The sequence below is a fragment of the Nelusetta ayraudi genome, unplaced genomic scaffold (assembly GCF_046127955.1).
Source record: "Nelusetta ayraudi isolate G7.1 ecotype Tasmania unplaced genomic scaffold, CSIRO-AGI_Nayr_v1 ptg000011l, whole genome shotgun sequence".
NCBI lineage: Eukaryota > Metazoa > Chordata > Actinopteri > Tetraodontiformes > Monacanthidae > Nelusetta > Nelusetta ayraudi.
The window spans coordinates 27196319-27214962 of record NW_027466061.1 but is presented as its reverse complement, the minus strand read 5'-3'; the positions used below and the strand labels follow the sequence as shown (position 1 = coordinate 27214962).

General features: G+C 44.3%; 3 protein-coding genes across 5 annotated transcripts; 2 read left to right on the top strand and 1 right to left on the bottom strand.

Moving 5' to 3' along the window:
• Positions 1-142: 142 nt before the first annotated feature.
• abhd4 (abhydrolase domain containing 4, N-acyl phospholipase B) lies at positions 143-5015 on the bottom strand. The gene is made up of 8 exons (XM_076022309.1): positions 4705-5015; positions 3737-3822; positions 3468-3572; positions 3077-3365; positions 1774-1955; positions 1583-1694; positions 890-1076; positions 143-656 (listed from the first exon to the last, which is right to left on the bottom strand). The coding sequence occupies exons 1-8, from the start codon at positions 4752-4754 to the stop codon at positions 567-569; spliced, it is 1101 nt and encodes a 366-aa protein (XP_075878424.1). The 5' UTR covers positions 4755-5015; the 3' UTR covers positions 143-566.
• A 417-nt stretch (positions 5016-5432) lies between these two features.
• Positions 5433-7513, top strand: dad1 (defender against cell death 1). The gene is made up of 3 exons (XM_076022310.1): positions 5433-5753; positions 6384-6550; positions 7270-7513. Exons 1-2 carry the CDS (start codon positions 5543-5545, stop codon positions 6512-6514), a joined length of 342 nt encoding a protein of 113 aa, XP_075878425.1. The 5' UTR covers positions 5433-5542; the 3' UTR covers positions 6515-6550; positions 7270-7513.
• Positions 7514-10783: 3270 nt separating this feature from the next.
• Positions 10784-16042, top strand: pigr (polymeric immunoglobulin receptor). 3 transcript variants are annotated; one of them, XM_076022306.1, is made up of 8 exons: positions 10784-11012; positions 11549-11893; positions 12709-12790; positions 12923-13149; positions 14535-14619; positions 15385-15475; positions 15581-15627; positions 15749-16042. In XM_076022306.1, the coding sequence occupies exons 1-8, from the start codon at positions 10973-10975 to the stop codon at positions 15786-15788; spliced, it is 957 nt and encodes a 318-aa protein (XP_075878421.1). In that variant the 5' UTR covers positions 10784-10972; the 3' UTR covers positions 15789-16042. The 3 variants fall into 3 exon arrangements, with proteins under 3 accessions (XP_075878421.1, XP_075878422.1, XP_075878420.1); XM_076022305.1 differs by having other exon boundaries at positions 10793-11012; positions 15385-15473; positions 15590-15627; XM_076022307.1 differs by lacking the exons at positions 15385-15475; positions 15581-15627 and having other exon boundaries at positions 10787-11012.
• Positions 16043-18644: the final 2602 nt, after the last annotated feature.

Below are 18644 nucleotides of genomic sequence, written 5' to 3'. Positions count from 1 at the left end.
AATATCCAGGGCTACCCTGATCTTCATGATCAAGGTGCAAATCTTACCTTGAATTCAATATAAAAATAAATAATGTGGCTACTGCCCCCTACTGGATGGGAAGACAGGTGCATACCTTCTAGAGAGAAAATAAATAAAGAAATATGTCAAACAGGATTTTATTGTTTAACAAAGTACAAAATACACACAAAATGTGGTCTGGATGTGAGAGAAAGACATCAATAAAGAAGAAAATACCAGTATACAGTACATAAAGATCCAATCTCAGTGCAACCCCTGTGGTTCACCAGCAGCAATACAATAATATATGACATTCATTCCCGTCTCATAAATAAATCCCACGAAAGATCAACTTGAGAAAGAGCAGACAAATCTTTGCTACACTAATACCAACAATTTGATAAAATATTATATATCAAAACTTCTGCTGGGCTACTGCACATTGCGGCACTGCAAAAACCATCCATCACGTTTGACATGCAGAGACCCCGGCGCCAGCAGCGCCGTCGACCGACTGTGAACGCTGAGTCCTCCAGACCACACAAACTTGGCAAACTGGCAGGAGGTCAGTTTACAGACTTACAAATGTTCTCCACCACTCTGTTAAACTGCTCCGGCTGGTCGGCGTACACGTGGTGGGAGGCGTCATTGACCAGCTGCACAAGGACACAGAGGGGGAGAGAGAGAGAGAGAGAGAGAGAGAGAGAGAGAGAGAGAGAGAGGGAGAGAGAGAGGGAGTCAGAGAGAGGGAGTCAGAGAGAGCTGCTTCAGCCGCGCCAAACAGCATAATAAACCAATTCAAACTGAATGACACCAATTTGGAGCAGAAAGCACATTTTTGAAGGCCTAACAGGATAACGACTCCCGCATGGCTTCAAGCGTGACCCACCAGCACTCTCGTGTTTTCGTGGTTCCTGATGTGGACCACTTGGTCCCCAGAGGAACTGTCCACCCAGGAGCGAGCTCCGTACAGCATGGTGACGGGCAAGGTGGGCGGCAGCATGTGGACCCTGTGCAACATGGGCCTCTTGGCCCAGCCCAGAGATTCGGCCATGGCCCGAAAACCCACCTCGCCACTGGGGGAAAGAATGGAGTTAGAGGAGAGTGAATTATTTGCAGAAAAGGCTTCAAATTGGCACAGCATGGGACCCTTTCGTCGCAACTTGATTATCAATCAAGAAGAATCACTTCATCTAACTGTGTCAGGACAGATTATCTTTGCAGGGGTTTGTCGTTTTCTTATCATTTCATTTTTTATCAGTCAGCTCATCTTCGCCAAATGAAAATGAAGACCAATTTTACGGTTGACTCAAACATCCGCCTCGTTCGTCCGATCACAGTTTACGGCTCATCGTTGTCAAACTCTGAGAACGACCTAGTTGTGTTTGCTGTTTACTCTTATAGAGCTGGAAAAAAATTCTGATGGGGACACATTTTGAAGGAGCGCATCATCCTAATTTGTGATGGACAGGCTGACTTAAAAAAAAAAAAGGCACCAGGCTAGAAAAGCTGCAAGAGAATCACATTAGGCCCGGAGTCAGGGCCACAGTTCTCACTGATGTTGCAGGTGTGACGGTTCTACCTTGGCGTCTGTGCGTTACAGTGGTAGATGTACTGCGTCATGGTGTCATCATCAAACAGGTCCTCAAATTTCCTCTTGAAATCCCCCCGGAATTTGCTCACCAGGCCGGGACCTGAAGCCGAGGACAAGCGCTGTGAGTTCAGTGAAACCTTCAAAGTGTCTGCAGTGCGTTTTTCAGCCGCTGCTCTCACCCCACGGCCCCGCGGCTCTGATGACGGCCAGCGGGTTGAAGAGGGAAACCACGGAGGCGATGGCCTTGACCCAGCGCGGCGCGCCGGGCTTCTTGGTCACCTCGGCTCCCTGGTCCTGTTCGGCTTGCACCTTGGGTCGTTCTGGGAAGCCCCACGGGTCCACCAGGATGAGGTGGCTCACTCTGAGAGAGACCGGATGCATGACTTTGTTAATAGGTTTGTTTTTTTTGACATGTTTAGCAATGCAGGCCTGTGCTTGCCATTTAGCCGCAGACACACCAAATGGGATGAATGGTGCGTGTGCTTTGCAATGCAAAAGAAAAGGAGGATCTTAAGTGTTTGATTGACAGTTTTTGTTCCCTGTATACTCAGTCACTCCTGCAACAGTCAACACAGTGTCGCTAACAAAGTTATTTATCACCTTAGGATTTGTACCACCTGTAGAAAGAATGTTATGACGGCCTTGAACCATTAAAAACGAATGATTCAACCTGAAGGAAGCAAGGCGGCACAGCCCTTCCGGGTAGGATTCTTTGTGTCCCTCAGGGTTTCTTTGATGGGCTCAAATGCTGCGGCCAGATATAAGTTTGCATTTGGCAAGGCTCAGCTATTTCCTGAGAGGATTTCTGACTACAAACAGTCACGAACAGCACATGAAGGGTCTTTGCCCTGTAGGTTTTGCCTTAGAGTCCGCAGCTCATCACAGCGATCTTTCACCAGACGCTTAAAAAAATGAAAAAATTCACATATTTTTCCGAGACGTGAAATGTGTATTTAAAGATCTTTTTCTCTGCAGAACAGCTGCAGAGATCTTGTCTCGGTCTTGTTGTGATTCCTTCTGCATGGCAACATTCTCCCACTCAAAATAATACAAACACACCCCCTGCAAGATTTTGGCTCCGCCCTCTGACAAAACCTTGTTCACGCTCGAAACATGTGAAACGTCAGACAAAGCATCAGATTTAACAGGACGCTGTAAACAGAGGGCAAAACAGGTGTTTTTTGGACACTATTATTGTGACCTTCTCTTGTTTTATGTTAGTAATTTTTTAATGCATGGCTCCTCCACTGGCGTCCAGAAAGAAAAAAATCAAGGGGATAAGGGACCTATAAATGTATATTATTTATAAATCAAATTTTAAACACAGAAGCAATGTCCTAATGTCAACTGTTGTTTATGGGAGCCAAACTGAACAACTTAACATTCTTAACATTACCTAAAATCCCATTAGATCATAACGCACTGATAAAGACTTTGAATGTGCGACACTCCCTGTTTGATTAGTGACATCACCCTACTCACCTGGACGGGTACTGGATGGCATAGGAGGTGGCCAGGTAGCCTCCCAGGCTGTGTCCCAGCAGAACCATCTTCTCCAGGCCCAAGGACTGCCTCCACTGCTCAATGGAGTCCACAAACTGCTCCTCGGCCTTGGTGGCATCGGAGGGAAACGGTGGCCTGGAGCTCCTCCCAAATCCCAGCAGGTCAAAGGCGTAAACCGGCCGCGACTGGCTCAGTGTGTCCAGATTCCTGATCCACAGGCCGACACCACCCCCAAAGCCGTGGACCATCACCAGCGGGGTCTTTGAAACTTTGGGAGACACGTAAAAAAAAAAAACCTTGTGCTACTGATCTACTGATGCAGATTCAGTGGTAAGATAAGAGCAGATGAGCAATCCAAGACGTGCATTACCTTGTTGTGCAGGTTTTCGCACCAACTTGTTGGTGACAGTCAGAGTCCATATTCGATTCTGATTTGGCAGAGTCACAAATCTGGCCCAGAGGTCACTGTGTATACCTTGCATCACCAGGAGAGAAGAGGTTAATGATTTATCCAGCTGAGTGATGGTCGCATCGCTGATAAAGGGGCGAACAGGAAGTTTATCTCCACCACATGTTGAAGGTTTTATTGTTTCTGGCAGCGTTACTTAACATGTGCCTGTAATTTAAAATTGGTCTTACATGCAAGGATCTTGGATTCTGTTGTCTTTAGGAGGGACATGGAGGTTGGACGCCAGGAAGGCCACCAGCTTCCCACTGAACCTGACCTGACAAGATTACAAATAAACAAAGAAACAATTGAGGAGAAAGGCATGATAAGAATGATAACGCAGCGACAGGGGGTAAATTTACCTTTACCAATGCCTTCTAACAACAATGTCTTTTAGCCCTTTGTGATGTCACTACAGGCGCTGATACCTTCCAATTATCTCTCCCAGGTTACTGACAACACCTCCAGAAGTAAAAATATGTTGTTGTTTTTTTCTGGCGAGTTTTGGGGACAGTTGATCACACGGAACTGCTGCAAAGTGAAAACTTTAACACCTGAAAAGTGATTCAATATTGGAAATTTAATAAGGGTGGGTAGTCAGGGATGATTTCGCTCTTGCGCTTCCTCTGTAGTTCTTCTGGCGGTCTCACGTGTCTCCTTCCACTGTCACTAACAACAACGACCGGTGAACTGCACCTCCATCCTCCTCTTATATAAGCCGTTCACGTTTGCTGAGTCATGCCGACAAAGAGCTCACCAGGGGGATGCCACTGGGGGACTCTCCTGACATTATTAAATAGCCCTGTTGGCAGGAGAACAGGAACAAAATAACTCTAAAACGCAGGTCTTTGCCTCGTAACCCCTTTCCTCTTGAAATACGAGGTCGTTTGGAAGTTTGAAAATGACCGAAGTGGATTTCATCCGAGGTAACATAAACGGCAACAATGAGTTTGTGAGGGTTAGATAACCAATGATATACATAAAACTAAAACAATTCATAACAATCTGGAAACTGCCGTGTTATTAGTGCAAGAACACGGTAACGCGTCAGAAAAGCGATGCCGTCAACATGTTCTACTTTGAGAAAAAGTTGAGCTAGCATGAGGTGTAAACAACAACAGCACCAGAGGTGATAGAGGGTCGGAAGGCGCACACTTACTCTGTCTCACAGTCGTTCTGCACCGGTGCTGTGGTCGTAAGAGGGTCCATTTCTTGTCATAATTTGGCGGCTATATCCTACGACAACAGTTGTGTGGTTGTAAAACCAACCGAACGTGCCCAGTCTCTGGTCACTCAGTCTGTCCTAATGTTTTGTAACGCTTCGGTCGCGCACAATCAGCTGAGCGCTTGCAAAGATCCTCCCCTGCGATGACGCTTCACTAGCTTTGCGACTACAACCCGCCCCCGCTCGTCTTTTGCAGACAAAATGAATACACATATGTGGCAACGTTGCGGTTTCAGTTGCTTTTGTGATAGTAAAACAAATTGAAGGCATATTTGTACCCAATCAGCTAAGTCCCGCCCTTAAACGGCTTTTGTCCAATTCTACGTTAGCACCAGCAGCAACAGTATCAAGGCAATTTTGAATTAATGAATTAATTCGGGAAAACTAACTGTTCTTATAGATAGCTTAGCGAGCTAATTGTTTCATTGTGGTGGTTTTAAACAAAGTTTATTTACTGTACGTTTCAAGTCCCATTTCTGGGCAAATATGGCCCATCTGGTGTTGCGCTGGCCCACACAAAATACGATGTCTGCCTCCGCCACAGCTTTCTGAGTAGATCATCTTATCACAACTGGCGACGTATGTATGTGTGTATGTATGTCTGGGATCCTTCGCGTTCTTCGCTTTTCGATCAACACGGAGGACATTTCGTGGAACACCTTACGCCACTTCCGGTAATAGAGGACACGTCACTCGTTCGACTAAGGAAGAGCAACCGTGCAATTTTAGCCCGGTAGCATAGTGTGTTTGTGCACATTTAGACAGTGGAACCATGTCGAACTCAGTGATCTCGGTGATCTCCAGGTTCCTGGAGGAGTACACCACCACCACACCTAACAAGCTGAAGGTGGTGGACGCTTATCTTCTGTACATCCTGCTGACAGGAGCGCTGCAGTTCCTCTACTGTCTGCTTGTCGGAACCTTCCCCTTCAACAGCTTTCTGTCAGGCTTCATCTCGTGCGTGGGAGCTTTCATTCTCGCAGGTGAACTAAATGATCGCTACTTTTTCTCCCGAACACATGTAAAGCTCTCGTTTGAGGTTTTCCTTAAGTTACGAAACGCAATGCTCGTAAAAGAAGCCGTATGCGCAGGAGCTAGCATGCCGAGCTAATTAGCTTGACGAAAACGTTCCAAAAAGAAATATGACAAACATTTACATTTAGATTCTTGTTTTGTTTTTTGTTTAAAAACAACAACTGGCCGAGACCACTCTTTGCACAACGTTTGAATTTGGATATTCAAACGTTATTTACATATAAATATGTTGTTGTACGTTAGGTTTTCTCTAATAGTAATCAGCATCATTGTTTGAGTGTCATTGTAACTTTAAAATAGAAAATGGAATTTAACCAAGGGCAATTTATTTAAATCCAGTGCCCCCAAAATATGCTTTGACTGAAACAACATAAATTGATTGAAATGTATTTATTTTCAATTCAATTGTTATTGTGAATAACTGTTATGAGATGATTATCATTGGAAAATACTGGTTTAAGGAGCTTTTATTTAGTATTTAATATAATAATTATGCTAATATAATTTATTAGCATAATTATTGAAGATCTGCTGAGAACTAAGCTCACTGTGACACCTCTGGTTTTTGCTGCCTGCAGTGTGTCTACGCATCCAGATCAACCCACAGAACAAAGGAGACTTCCTGTCCATCTCCCCGGAGAGAGCCTTCGCTGACTTCCTGTTTGCTCACACCGTCCTTCATCTAGTCGTCATCAACTTCATTGGTTGAGAGACATGCTACTCGACATGCCGCCCCACCCACCAGGTGTGTATCTCACCTCTCACCCAACTCAAAATCTTAAATCCTCTGTTAAAATCCTCGCTGTATAATTTTAAACCCCATTAATGAAAATAGGTGTTTTTTTGTTTTTAAATAAAACTAAGTATTTGATTGTTATATCCATCACTCAGCCAGATGTATAATCCATGGATAGTTGTATAGCAGGTTTTAGTTCTAGCAGTTTTAGTAGCAGTATTTTGCTGCTCTGAAGATTCCAAGTTGTTGCAGGTGTTTCTCATCACACGTTTGACTGCGTCAACCTGGCTGGAAGCCTCCAAAGTTGAACACCGAGTCTATTGAATGTGTCACATAATTTTTCTTTAATAACCATGTTCTCTCTGAGGCCAATAAATTGCAAATTGTGTTTAAGGGTTGGCTTAAGTATTAGTTTAACTGCCACAGCTTCTGCTTTAAAATCAAGAACTATATCATATATCTGTCTCGGGTCGTATGAGCAGATTTCTTGCCAGTTCATCATTCCCTACTTTAAGTTCTCTGGGGAGACCCACGCTATTGAATATCGCTTTTCCTGTGAAACAAAAAAAGAGTGTTATTGAATTTTTGAGACTTCCTGCTTGTAAAAAGGCAGCACAGAGTTCCCGGAATCCCCTAACTTTGTTTTATCACTAACATTGAGTCTCTCTCTCTCTCTCTCTCTCTCTCTCGCCCCCCCCCCCCCCCCCTCACGCTCCCACCCACCCCAGAGATCAGACAGGCACGGTTATCACAGCTCCCCCTAGGGACACGATGCCCTATCCATTCTAGTGCCTCTACTTGGAGTTCCATCATCATCAACGACAGTGAATCATGATTCGTCTCTAGTCACATTAGTCGCCAAACTTTTTTTTTTTCTTCTGACAGACAGCGACTTTTTTGTATTAAAATTTGTAAAGCATTCCGTTTTGCACTGAGAAGAAGAAATAAAAACGCATGAATCAGTGACCTGCATTCCTTGTATGAGGCTTTTTTCTTTAATTTCTCTCTTTTTTAAAAAAAAAAAACAAAAAAAAACCTGTGTTTATTAACAGTAGATGAGCTTTCAGTCATGCACCTTGAAGCTCTTATTATGTTAGACCCTGCAGATGTGTAGAAATGACTGTACCAGAACAATAAACACAGTTCTTAGATGTGTTTTAAGGGTTCATGCTAAATTTCTTTTGATATCTTATCCAGGACTCCAATGGAGCTTCTTTGCATAATGTTTCATCAAGAAAACTGCATGTTTAGCCCTCTGTTTACAGCCTCCTTTTAAGACTGATGCCTTAATAGGTCTTAAATGTTTTTGGAAGGGAATGAAAAAAGAACAATATGTCAGAGTGCGGGGCCAGTTCCTGACTTGGGGTGTGGTCACTCACCTGACGGGGTACAATTTCCCTTTGTGACATCACTAAAGGAAGGTTTATAGAACTGTGGATTGTAGTACATCATTTTTTTCAGAGTGGAACAGGCAGAAGTAAAAGACTTGTTATTTTTTTGGAAAGTTCACTGACAGACTGGAGACTCATTATTACGAAACAAATATGAAGTGTAATTTGTGTAATGTAGGATCTTTAAATATAGTTCATGTTTAACAGGGTTTGGTTGATGGGACAAATCCATGTATTTGAACGTGTGAAAAACTGCGGGATTAGCCTCCATCTCTCGTCAAAGCTCTTCTTAAGCTCTTCCTTTAGATTGCATCATCAATTTCGAAAATTGAAGTGTGGGGAGTGGGCCGGGGGTGAGTGCCTCAGTTTCAGCGCAACTAGACTGGATTGCTTCAAGGGGGGAAAAGGAAAGACGCTGCAAGAGAGGCTTCCTCTTGGTCCCGTTGGAAGTGATGACGTCAAAAACGCAGTCGACTTGCTTGAAGTGCGAGGAGCCGGCGAGTTGCAAGTGTGATGGCCAGTTTCTGCTTGAAAATGCAGATGTGTGGCTGAATCACGTCGGCCTGCCAGGTCTCCGCACTGCAAAGGTCAGGCTCAAGTCTCCCTGTGCAGCCCAACTTTCCCGGAGTTAAAGGGATACCATTAGCAACAGTCAGTCAGAAAAGGGGGTTAGCGGGAAGGCAGACAGATAGCAGCACTGCTCTGTGTTCCTTATTATGCTGGTTCCAGGGTAAGGAAGGCAAAGGAGGTAGGATTTATGCTGAGAAGAGAAACTTTGCTCCATGTTGCATTTACAGATTTTAGGCCCTTGAGGGATTAAGATATTTTATACAATACAAACGTATAATGCAGTGCTGAAGCGCAGCACAAAGTGTGTAGTGAATGTGTGTGTGTGTGTGTGTGTGTGTGCGCACGCATGGGTGCATGTCTACATATAATGACAATTTTTGACTTTATAATAAGCTACTACCTAAGCCCGTGGCAATTATCAGATAATTGTAATTCAGTATTAAAGATCTGAATGAATATTTCATGTTCATCATGTAAATTTGAATGCATTCATGACATGAAAGAACAGGTTATTTTAACATGGTTCCAGCAACCTGTGCCTTCCACAGCTGGGAGAAAACCATATACAAACTGTCAGTCAATACCTACTTATGTGTTCCGCATTGACTATTATGTTTGTCCATATTCTATGAATTCACGCAAGTGTTTTGTAAAGTGTGAAAACAGGGCACATTGAATTTATTTTTGTCGCAGCTTTCCTTTTTAATACCACTGGTAGTTTTACGGGTGCCACAGTAAGTGAGACTGAATAAAAAGTCTGCAGGGGAATTAACTACAGCGTAATAACACGGTCCGAGTTGGTTTGTAGAAGAGTTGCACATCATAGCGAGGAGATAAATGTCGCCGTGCCGTCAAATCCAAAAGTGTCTCAAGATTCAGCGAGAAGTGAAGGACTGAGCTGCGAGTAGAAGAACAGAGTGGGACGACAACAGGAAGAATCAGGACACCTTGATGAATAAGTGATGTGTCACTGTTAGAGACTAAGTGAGTGTCGTCATGTGTGAGGCGAACCTTTCATAACCCAAGCTGCATTTTCATATTGAGTTGCCTTGATTTAAAACTGATTTGAGGTCTTCTGCCATCTGCTTTGTGGTGTCCCGGAGTATCATTTCTCATGGTTTGATTGTATTTTCTTCAAAAAATGGAAATGTGATGTGAATTAAATGTACCATAATACATGAATACTAAGCCAAAAGCTAAATTGAACACTTTTTCTTTGACTAACTGCTTGGCACTCAAATGGAAAACAAGTCCCTGTACAGCACTTTAATCAGACTCTGACAGCCTGCGTGCAAAATCTATATCCATTCTTCATCTTGATGAGTTCATCCTGGCATTTCAAAACAAAGTCCCCAGTAATACAGAACACATGTTTAATGCTGTTTCCTCAGGATGATGGGATTTAACCATGGAAATGAAAATAAATAAAAAATTCAGTGCGAGTTTCATTTCTCCATTCAGCCTGAAGGACACGTTTCAATTCCAGGTTTCGCCTGCTGTGTGTTTTTTTTCCTTGTCACTTGAAATGAAAGTCTTTGCAGACAAAGCACAAAGAAAAGGGACCTTGAGGGACATCCTTGACACCCCTCACCGCGCAAATTGAGAGGCTGGGAATAATTGTCTGTTAATTCGCTGGCTGAGCTGCGTCGAGGCTTAATCCACCAAATGAGGACTGGACCCTGTCCAGCGTTTCCGGGCATCAAAATCAAATCATTTCATTGTGGGCTGCCAAATGAATTCTCTGCATTCTGGGGTGCGACGAGCTCAGCATTTGGCCGCCCAAGACAATACGTGATTAAAAGATGGTTAACACTAAAGTAGGCTAGGAAAAAAAAAACTGAGAGAAAAGAGAAACAAAAAAAGATGAGAGTTAGAAAAAAACCATCCCTCAGAGGGAAGCTTGACATATATGCAGTGCATCTCTCTCCAGGAGCGAAAGCCGGGTTGACGTGGCTCCTGCTCGCCTGTCAATCAGGTGCAACACGTGCGATTCATTGAATCCATGACGAAGCCTGATTAAGTAACAAACATCGATATTCGCCTGGTTTGAGCTCATGTGGGAGTTTTCACTCCAGACAGCAAAACTAGATTCCTCTCCGTGCTCAATGAGGCTGTAGCAGCACTTACTGCAGCTGTCACTTGAAATGGGAAAAAAAAAAAAAACTTATACGGAACTAATCAGTGCTGTCCTACGACAGAGTTCATTTAAAAAGCAAAAAAAAACCAAAACAGAAATAATAAAAGTGCATGAAAAGCACAATTTAAAGGAGCAGCCTGTATCCTTTGTGCCTCTCTCCACGCAGCTGAGCTGCACTGGCAACTAGACAGTTAACATCTGGAACATCTGGACCCCGCTTGAGGTCATGTGACTGGGGCCTTTTGGTGAGAGCGGAACCTGGATTCTCTCCGTGTGTGTGTGTGTGTGTGGAGTCAGTGGACCGGATGAAAAACCTCAGAGTGACGGTGGAACATGATGAAGCTCCTGGTGCTCCTCAGCCTGCTAATCCCAGGTAATTGACTGCATTATGTCCTGCTTCAACGACTGCTTAAAAGTTGTAAAGTCACACCAGAGGGAATGCCGAAAGTTTTAGTTTGTTTGTTTTTCTGAAGCCCCTCCCCTCACTGTGGTCCTCCTGACAAATATGGCACTGCGGCTCCCTTTTTAAGAAATGACTTTTACTCTTTTAAAACTTCACTCTCTAGTTTTTTCTTTTTTTTGGGGGGGGGGGGGTATGATTGTGTCTTTTCCGTGCTGCTTTGTTTTGCTTTGTTTTTTAATCTTCAGCACCATTTGCCCCCTAAAGCAAGATTACGCAACGTTTGTTTAGTCAGACCTCCAAAGGCTCGTTATATTTTTGTCCCTTAAATCTCTATCATAAAGGGCGATAATCCAATTTTAGGAGAAGTGGGGGCTGGCGGCTCTAAGTGGGAAAAACAATTCAGCTGAAACAATGAAGGTGTTATAAGGCTTTTTAAAACTCCCTGAGGCCACTTCTGCCGGCTCCTCAGCGCGACGCCCTGACTGTGTCCTGTCCTCGACGTCCAGCCGTCCAGGGCGCAGTGACCACCGCCGGCGAGCTCATCGTCCTGGAGGGCCAGTCGATAAAAGTGCCGTGCCACTACGAGCCCCAGTACGCCAGCTACGTCAAGTACTGGTGCCAGGGGAGGACGAGGGAGTTCTGCAGCAGCTTGGCCCGCACGGACGACCACCGCGCAGCCAATCCGGCCGGGGACAAAGTGAGCGTCTCCGATAACCCGGTGCAGCTGGTGTTCACTGTGACCATGAACAACTTGACGGAGGACGACTCCGGCTGGTACATGTGCGGCGTGGAGGTGGGCAGCGGGTGGACCGCCGACGTCTCCACGTTTGTGCACCTCAAGGTGATTCACGGTGAGTGAGACCGCAGGACTGCAGACACGTGAGGAGCACCAAACCTCTCACACTAGATTGAAATGAGTCTTGTAAAGAGCTCAGGGGAAGCACTTGGAGACTTGCTTCCCTCACTGTGTAAAAAATCTCCCTTCCAGGTTGTTAGGTCTCGCATTTTGAACGAAATGTGCTTCTCCCAGGGGGAAGCCTCTTGAGCTAATAATCACCTTCATCCCATCATGACTGTCACCTGACAGCACAACTGTCATCCAATCACAACATTAGCTATCCATATAGCATAGCAGGCTTCAACTCCAGATGGCACTAGTTTTTCCATGGACGTTTTTCTTCTCTTCCTCTGCTGCTGGAAACCCCGATAAACCTAAGAAGAAAAGTCTTCGCTGCACTTGCAACGGGAAATGGGAAACCTACGTGGCAGTGAGAAATGCCTGATTTGCAGTGCGTTGTTTAACCGAACTCTTGCCAGATATCGTTAGTGGTAAATCAAAACATGTTAACCACATTGCTCATCGCTGTCCTCATTACTGTTTTCAATTATTTTAAATTGCAACTGCAACACAATTTGTCCTAAGCATTCGTCGCAGCCACTTCCAGTTTTCCTTTTTGGTCTTCTTCTGGGGCTTCAAAGTGAAGCAGTGGGGACTTTCCAAGGCACCAACTATTAAGGGATCTTAAGACCAGATAAAAAAACTCATTGTGTTGGAGTTTGCCAAGATGGATGAGTGATATTATAAAGGTGAAATATGATGCAAGCTGCATTGCAGCATTGGAAAATGCTCTCTCTTGGTTGATTCTGTTGAGTTTTCTTCTTGCAGGTTTGTCAGTGGAGAGTAACCATGTAATCGGCGAGGAGGGGAGCAGCATCACAGTTGGATGCACATACAGTGCGAAATACAGGTATGTTTTTTTTTTCCGCATGTGTGACGCTGGGAAGCTGAGATACGGGCTTTTTTGTTACTGGAAGCCTCAGTTGAGCCGTGACAGACAGCCACTGCTCTCGCTGACTCCCCTGTGACTTCCTGTCGGCAGAGCCAGCGTGAAGAAGTGGTGCCGGAGCGGAGACTGGAGCTCCTGTCGGCTGACGGATGGCGAGGGGAGCTTTGAAGACTCTTCAGTGGCCATCAGCGACGACAGAATCAGGACTTTCCGCGTGACCCTGAAGAAGCTGCAGCTCAGCGACGCCGCCTGGTACTTGTGCGTGGCGGGACAGCACCAGATAGGTGTGCACGTAGAGGTCACGCCCCGGACAACCACAAGTACGTTCCTTTTGAGATAGAGGCTTGTTTTGCCATCAGTCAGCCAGCTCTGTTTGTTTTTCTTTGCACACTGAGAGATTTTAAATTTATTTAAAAAAGTATTGATTTGTTTTGGGTTTTGGGGCACTGGGACTGGGATAAAAAGGTGTCACACCGTCTTATTCTGTTTTCAAATCCTCCTATTGAGGGACATGGTTTGTTTGTGTTGAGAAAAAGAAGTCAAAAATGTTACCTTAGCATAAGTTGTTTGTTCGTAAGATATCACAGCATGTTGTCGAGTAAAAGTTCCACCCACACCTCAACAACTCCATGCTTTCGTTTCACAACAAACATGTAGCGCAGAGATAGAAGGTTGCATCTGCATGCTAACTTCCGGTGCCCATGGGCTGAATTTTAAAGGGTTCCTGACACGACAATTATGGAATATTGAAAATGAAAAAAGATTTTGAGAAAACACTAGCTTATCAAACAAACCTGCTAGCTCATTATCATTATTATTATTTCTTGGTCTCTGAGTGTCAAGAAACACCATTTCGCATGCAAGCTAACATCAGCATCAGCTGCGCTAGCAGGCTAACATGCAGCAAAATATAGTGGCACGTTTCAGTGTTTCAATCAGACATTTGCATTTGGTTAATGTGAGAAAACTGTTGTGTTTGCCACTTATCTCACTAAAAAACAAATGGCAGTGGTAAAAGAAGAAAAAGACACAAAGCAACAGTGCACGATTTGGAACGACACAATCTATCTCTACATTAGCGTATAGTCGTGTGCTGCCCTGGAGCAAGCAATCTAGTGTGAGTCCATCACTGCAGAAGCAGAAACCATAATATATCTACTGGATTATGACTCACTGGCGGCGCTACACAAAAAGTCGAGGGATCTACACAGTAATTAGAAAGAAATGTGAAGGTAGCCCATGCATTATTGTTGAGATCTTTTTCAGTCTTGTACCGTGGGCCAACACACACACAGATATTTTCAATCAATTCCCCACAGGCGGTTTTAAAAAATATTGACACGTGAACCTTTTATGATCTTTGGAGAAAAAGAATTGGAAATCTGCTGATCCTCGCCGCCGGAACCTGGAGCCATTGAGCTGCTCATGGAGCCGCAGTGTCTATTTAAGCCAGCACATTGTGGGTGCAAAATGAGTTTCACAGACAATTCGCCCTTTTCTATGTGTCGCTCGGCAGCTGCCGGGAGCCGAGGATCAATGTGTGTTTGTGACAGATGGCAGGGAGCCTCTCAAGTCTTAGGTCAGCTGCTGCAAGGCTGTCCATTATTACGAGCCACTTATGGACAGCAATGATGGTATGAAGTGCACTTCTATGATACAAACACAAGTCTCACACAAATTTTCTCGTCTCTGTCTCCTGCTACAGCGTCCCAAACGTCTTCGATCGCACCGAGTCACTCTCCGAAGCATCTGTCCTCACCTAAAACCATCAGCCAACAACCTTGGAAGAAGTAAGTCGGTGTTTGGGAAGCACTTGTGTTAAATACCTTTTTTTCTTATTTTTCCCTCCACTGGAGTCTTTGCTTTTTGTCCGCAACTTGTGTGTTTAATTATCAAAAAAAATGTTTACACATCTCCGCAAATATAGCACATTTAGCCTTCTGTTTGCAGCATCCTGCTAAAAATGATGCTTTGTGGGACCTCGGCACGTACTGAAGGTTGGACAAAATCAAGGCGGCCTCAGTGGGCTGATCTCCAGACATGCGTGTTTCTGCTCACACTTTGTGAAAAGCAGAACTTGCAAAAGAAGTTAAATGACGGGCTTCCTCCGCCGACCTGATGGAGGCCCATATTACCGTTATGAAACACTGGGAAATTGAATTCATTGACCTAATGTGAGACCTTTAAAATTGTCCGTCTGCAGTAGAAACATTAGTTTGCTCCTCACTGCAGCCGCACTGAGATAAAACTCCTCCCCTGAGTGCCTCCGCTACCACACCTCCCCTATCAGAGGCGATGTCGTTCACACTATTAAACATAATGGAAACTTATGTGCACAATTGCAGCGGAGTTCACAGAGAGTTCAGCTCACTCAAGCACAGATAATGATCCGACCGTTCCTGGCCGAGAGTGTCTATCCATCATCATCGCAGCCATCATGTTACCATATGATACAGACAGACCGGGACTCCTGAGCTGCTGTGTGTGTGTGTGTGTGTGTGTGTGTGTGTGTGTGTGTGTGTGTGTGTGTGGGTGTGTGTGTGTTTGTGTTTTAGTGTGATCTGGGAGTCACTGCTGGTGTGCCTCTGCCTGTTGCTTCTGGTGGTTGCGGCTGTTTTGGCCATAAAGCTGCGGAGGCAGAAGAGTAAGTTGACGCAAATGATGAAAGAGCTCCTCGGCTAATCATCTCTAAAGGTTAAAAAAAAAAAAAAAAAAAAATGGAAAAAAAAACCCCTCTGCATTATTGTTGGTTGCTTTCAGGGCCTCGACATCAGAGCCTGGAAAAAGCAATACTCAATGTAAGATCTTTGTTACAGATATATATATATATATATATATATATAGATGTTCTATATGTTCCATCAGCATTTTTTTTTTTTCAAGCATCCTTTTGCTGATTCTGATTTATGTGTTCCGCAGGATGCCGGTTCCTCTGTTGTTTTCCTCAACCAGGAAGTAGCACAGGTGTATGGAGCATAATCCTGTGCTGTCTTTTACACTGCGACTGAATGTAATTTTTGGTGTATTGTAATTTTTAGTTGTTTGTTTTTTTTGCGGTCTTGATATATTGTACAGTCTTTAAAATGTAAAATTTCTGCTTACTGCTTTGTGTAAGTTACTAATGCTTTATTACTGTGGTTGACACGTAATATTGTATTGTAGTTTTTTGTGTTTATCTTTGCTTTTTCTGAGAGAAACCACAATCTTAAATCATATGTGTTTGCTTGTCTTGTTTGCTTTATTACTGACAAACTGATCACAAGAGAATGGTTCACCGCTGCAGGGGAATAAGGTCAATGTTCACGGCGAGAGCGTGCGAGAGATGAAATGGCCACAGAGGAGACAAAAGCCTGAGCTATTTTAAATGAATCCGACTTGCTGCCGCGCTTCTTTCCAAACAGGATAATGAGGTGGCCAATTAACAAGTGTGGGGTGAGACAAAGAAACAAAGGGAACAAATAAATAAAAAAAAAAACAGCGCTCAGAAGGTATGAACGCCGCTTATTAAGGCTAACCTACTTCAGGAAGTGAGACAGGAACCATTTGAAAAACGAAATAGGAAAAGCGAAACACCTCAGCTGTGTGTTGTCAGAACCGTGTGTTGGAATAGTAAATTGGACGGGTTAATGAGACGCCCACAAGCCACAAAAAGAATCTCCGTCCCTCATTTAACAGGAGAAAATTTATTTTTTTGCAAATTCATTTGAGTTATAGCAAATTGGAAGGTCTTCCTGGAAAACAGAGGGGGAAAACATCACATCAATAATGCTGCTGCCTGTTAATTGCTTGGCTTTCATTCAATGTATCTAATCATGCCATTTTCGAATATGACAAAACTCCTGTGGCAATAAGTGCTTTCCAAAACGTCCCGTTGTGTCTTTTGAAGGTCCTGTGTTTTGCTTAATTCACATCATCATCAATCATTCCCTCTGAAGATGTGAGATGTGAGCAGCTTTTTTGGGGGTAATTAACTTTTTTTGGTAATTAATTTTGCGCTGTTACTCTGCTTCATATTGGGCCAAAAAAAAAATTATGATTTAAAAATGTGCGAAAGGATGAAAACCGGCGGTCTTTCAAGCATCTCATTCTGCTCTGTTCCTATTTTCCTCTGTTTATTTTTCCTTCTTGCGTTTCTTTCTTATTTCACCTGTATCTGTGGATTTCCATCGCCTTCTCGTGTCTGAAACATAATTCCTGGCAAACAAGGCTGGCAGCCTGTGGTGAAAAGCACTTAGCAGTTATTTGTCACTGTAGAATTAAGGATGTTGCCTTTTCGTGCCACTCAATAAAGCAAAGGGTTCCTGCATCAGAGGATGCATTTTCTTTAATTGTTCCCCAGAGTCTCGCCATTTGAGGGTAATTGGCAATCGATCCATTTGCACACACCTCGCGCAACACTGCCGGCCTTAATAAGAAGGAGACCAGGACCCAGTGTGGATGGAGGACCAGGAAGTCATGACATATTTTTTTTTTTTTTTTTTAAGAAGCCCAAGTTTTGCACAAACATGGCAAAGGCCTCATTAAATCCGGCCCTTTTCCTGGTCATCCACACCCAAGTGGACAGCGGATGAGGCTGCCTCTTAATTAGGTTGAAAATAATACTCCCTCCTGGAAGCGACCCTAGTGGCCCAGACGATTGTATTCCGCTGTTTCTGGGCGACATTGTGAGCTGTCCTTCAGCTAATTAAAACCTCAGCTGCAGTCGTATTGATTGCAGTTATTACATTGTGTTTTTGCTGAATTGAATTCTCTTTGATGCGCATTAATTCTGCAGCGCTAGCAGGCACGAGGCATTATGCCTCTGTGTTTTTGGGCTCTTTAAATCCTTGTCTTGTCTTGTCTGTCTGTCTGTCTGTCTGTCTGTCTGTCTGTCTTTCTTCTTCTTCTTCTTCATGTGTGTCTAGAGGGAAACTCCATCTGGCTCAAACTCAGACTCAGAACATGATGCCATGTTTTGTGGTCAAGGGGCGTCTCACGAAAAGGCGTTCTTCTCCCTCACTCAATAATTTATAGGTTCCATTCTGATGAAATTCCAAGAAAAAAGGGGACGGCGGCCGGAGGAAGAGACCCCGTTTAAAGGTTAAATATGTCAGCCTCACAGTGATGTGCTGTGTGTCTAACCGATCTGTTGAAATCTTCACTCTGAACATGGAGACAGACGCAAATGTCAAACACATTCATTCACAGAATCCGGTCCCTTTGTTGAAGCAACCTTCAGATGCAAACTTTCCCTCCTGAGCGACTCTTCTGTTGGGGAATGTTTCCCGGGTCCAGTCGTCCTGCTGAGCTGCGCCCTACTCAGTCAGCCCAGTTTGTCCTGCCTCCTTCCACCGTCTCCACCTCCATCGCCTCAGCAATCAGCCACACCTGAGTGTCGTCACTGCCGTCTTGTCTCTGCACAGGACGCAGTTCCACAAGACTTGTACGCTGCAACAGCTGCACAATTGTTTTGTGGGTCTTGCCCTGTGATTCTTCCTCTGTCTTATTTAAGTCCTTGTTGTACACCTGAACCTGGGCCCACTCACCTTGCCCTCTTGGCCCCTTCTCAATGGTCTACCTGGACCGATGCCACCCTCCTGATCTTTTTGCCTATTGTGTCATCATCTTGTGGTTGGAAGCAGTGTGCAACCTTTTTTCTGTAAAGCCTGACGTCAAGAGCAGAAAGTGACATCACAGCGCCCCCTGTGTGCCTTGTTCTGCTCATTGTTTACTGATCTGGCTGACAGTGAGACTGTGCCCATGCATGGTATGCATGCCTCTCCTCTTTCACGCTGCTGGAAGAACAGCAACCATGTCATTAAGCAAGAGCAGATAC

Coding starts and splice junctions, on each gene's coding strand:
- pigr (XM_076022305.1), top strand. CDS start 10,973: ATGATGAAGCTCCTGGTGCTCCTCAGCCTGCTAATCCCAG. Junction 11,013..11,548: donor CCTCAGCCTGCTAATCCCAG/GTAATTGACTGC, acceptor CTCGACGTCCAG/CCGTCCAGGGCGCAGTGACC. Junction 13,150..14,534: donor CACGCCCCGGACAACCACAA/GTACGTTCCTTT, acceptor CTCCTGCTACAG/CGTCCCAAACGTCTTCGATC.
- abhd4 (XM_076022309.1), bottom strand. CDS start 4,754: ATGGACCCTCTTACGACCACAGCACCGGTGCAGAACGACTGTGAGACA. Junction 3,823..4,704: donor CAGAACGACTGTGAGACAGA/GTAAGTGTGCGC, acceptor TAATCTTGTCAG/GTCAGGTTCAGTGGGAAGCT. Junction 1,077..1,582: donor TGTAACGCACAGACGCCAAG/GTAGAACCGTCA, acceptor TCTTTCCCCCAG/TGGCGAGGTGGGTTTTCGGG.
- dad1 (XM_076022310.1), top strand. CDS start 5,543: ATGTCGAACTCAGTGATCTCGGTGATCTCCAGGTTCCTGGAGGAGTAC. Junction 5,754..6,383: donor GGGAGCTTTCATTCTCGCAG/GTGAACTAAATG, acceptor TGCTGCCTGCAG/TGTGTCTACGCATCCAGATC.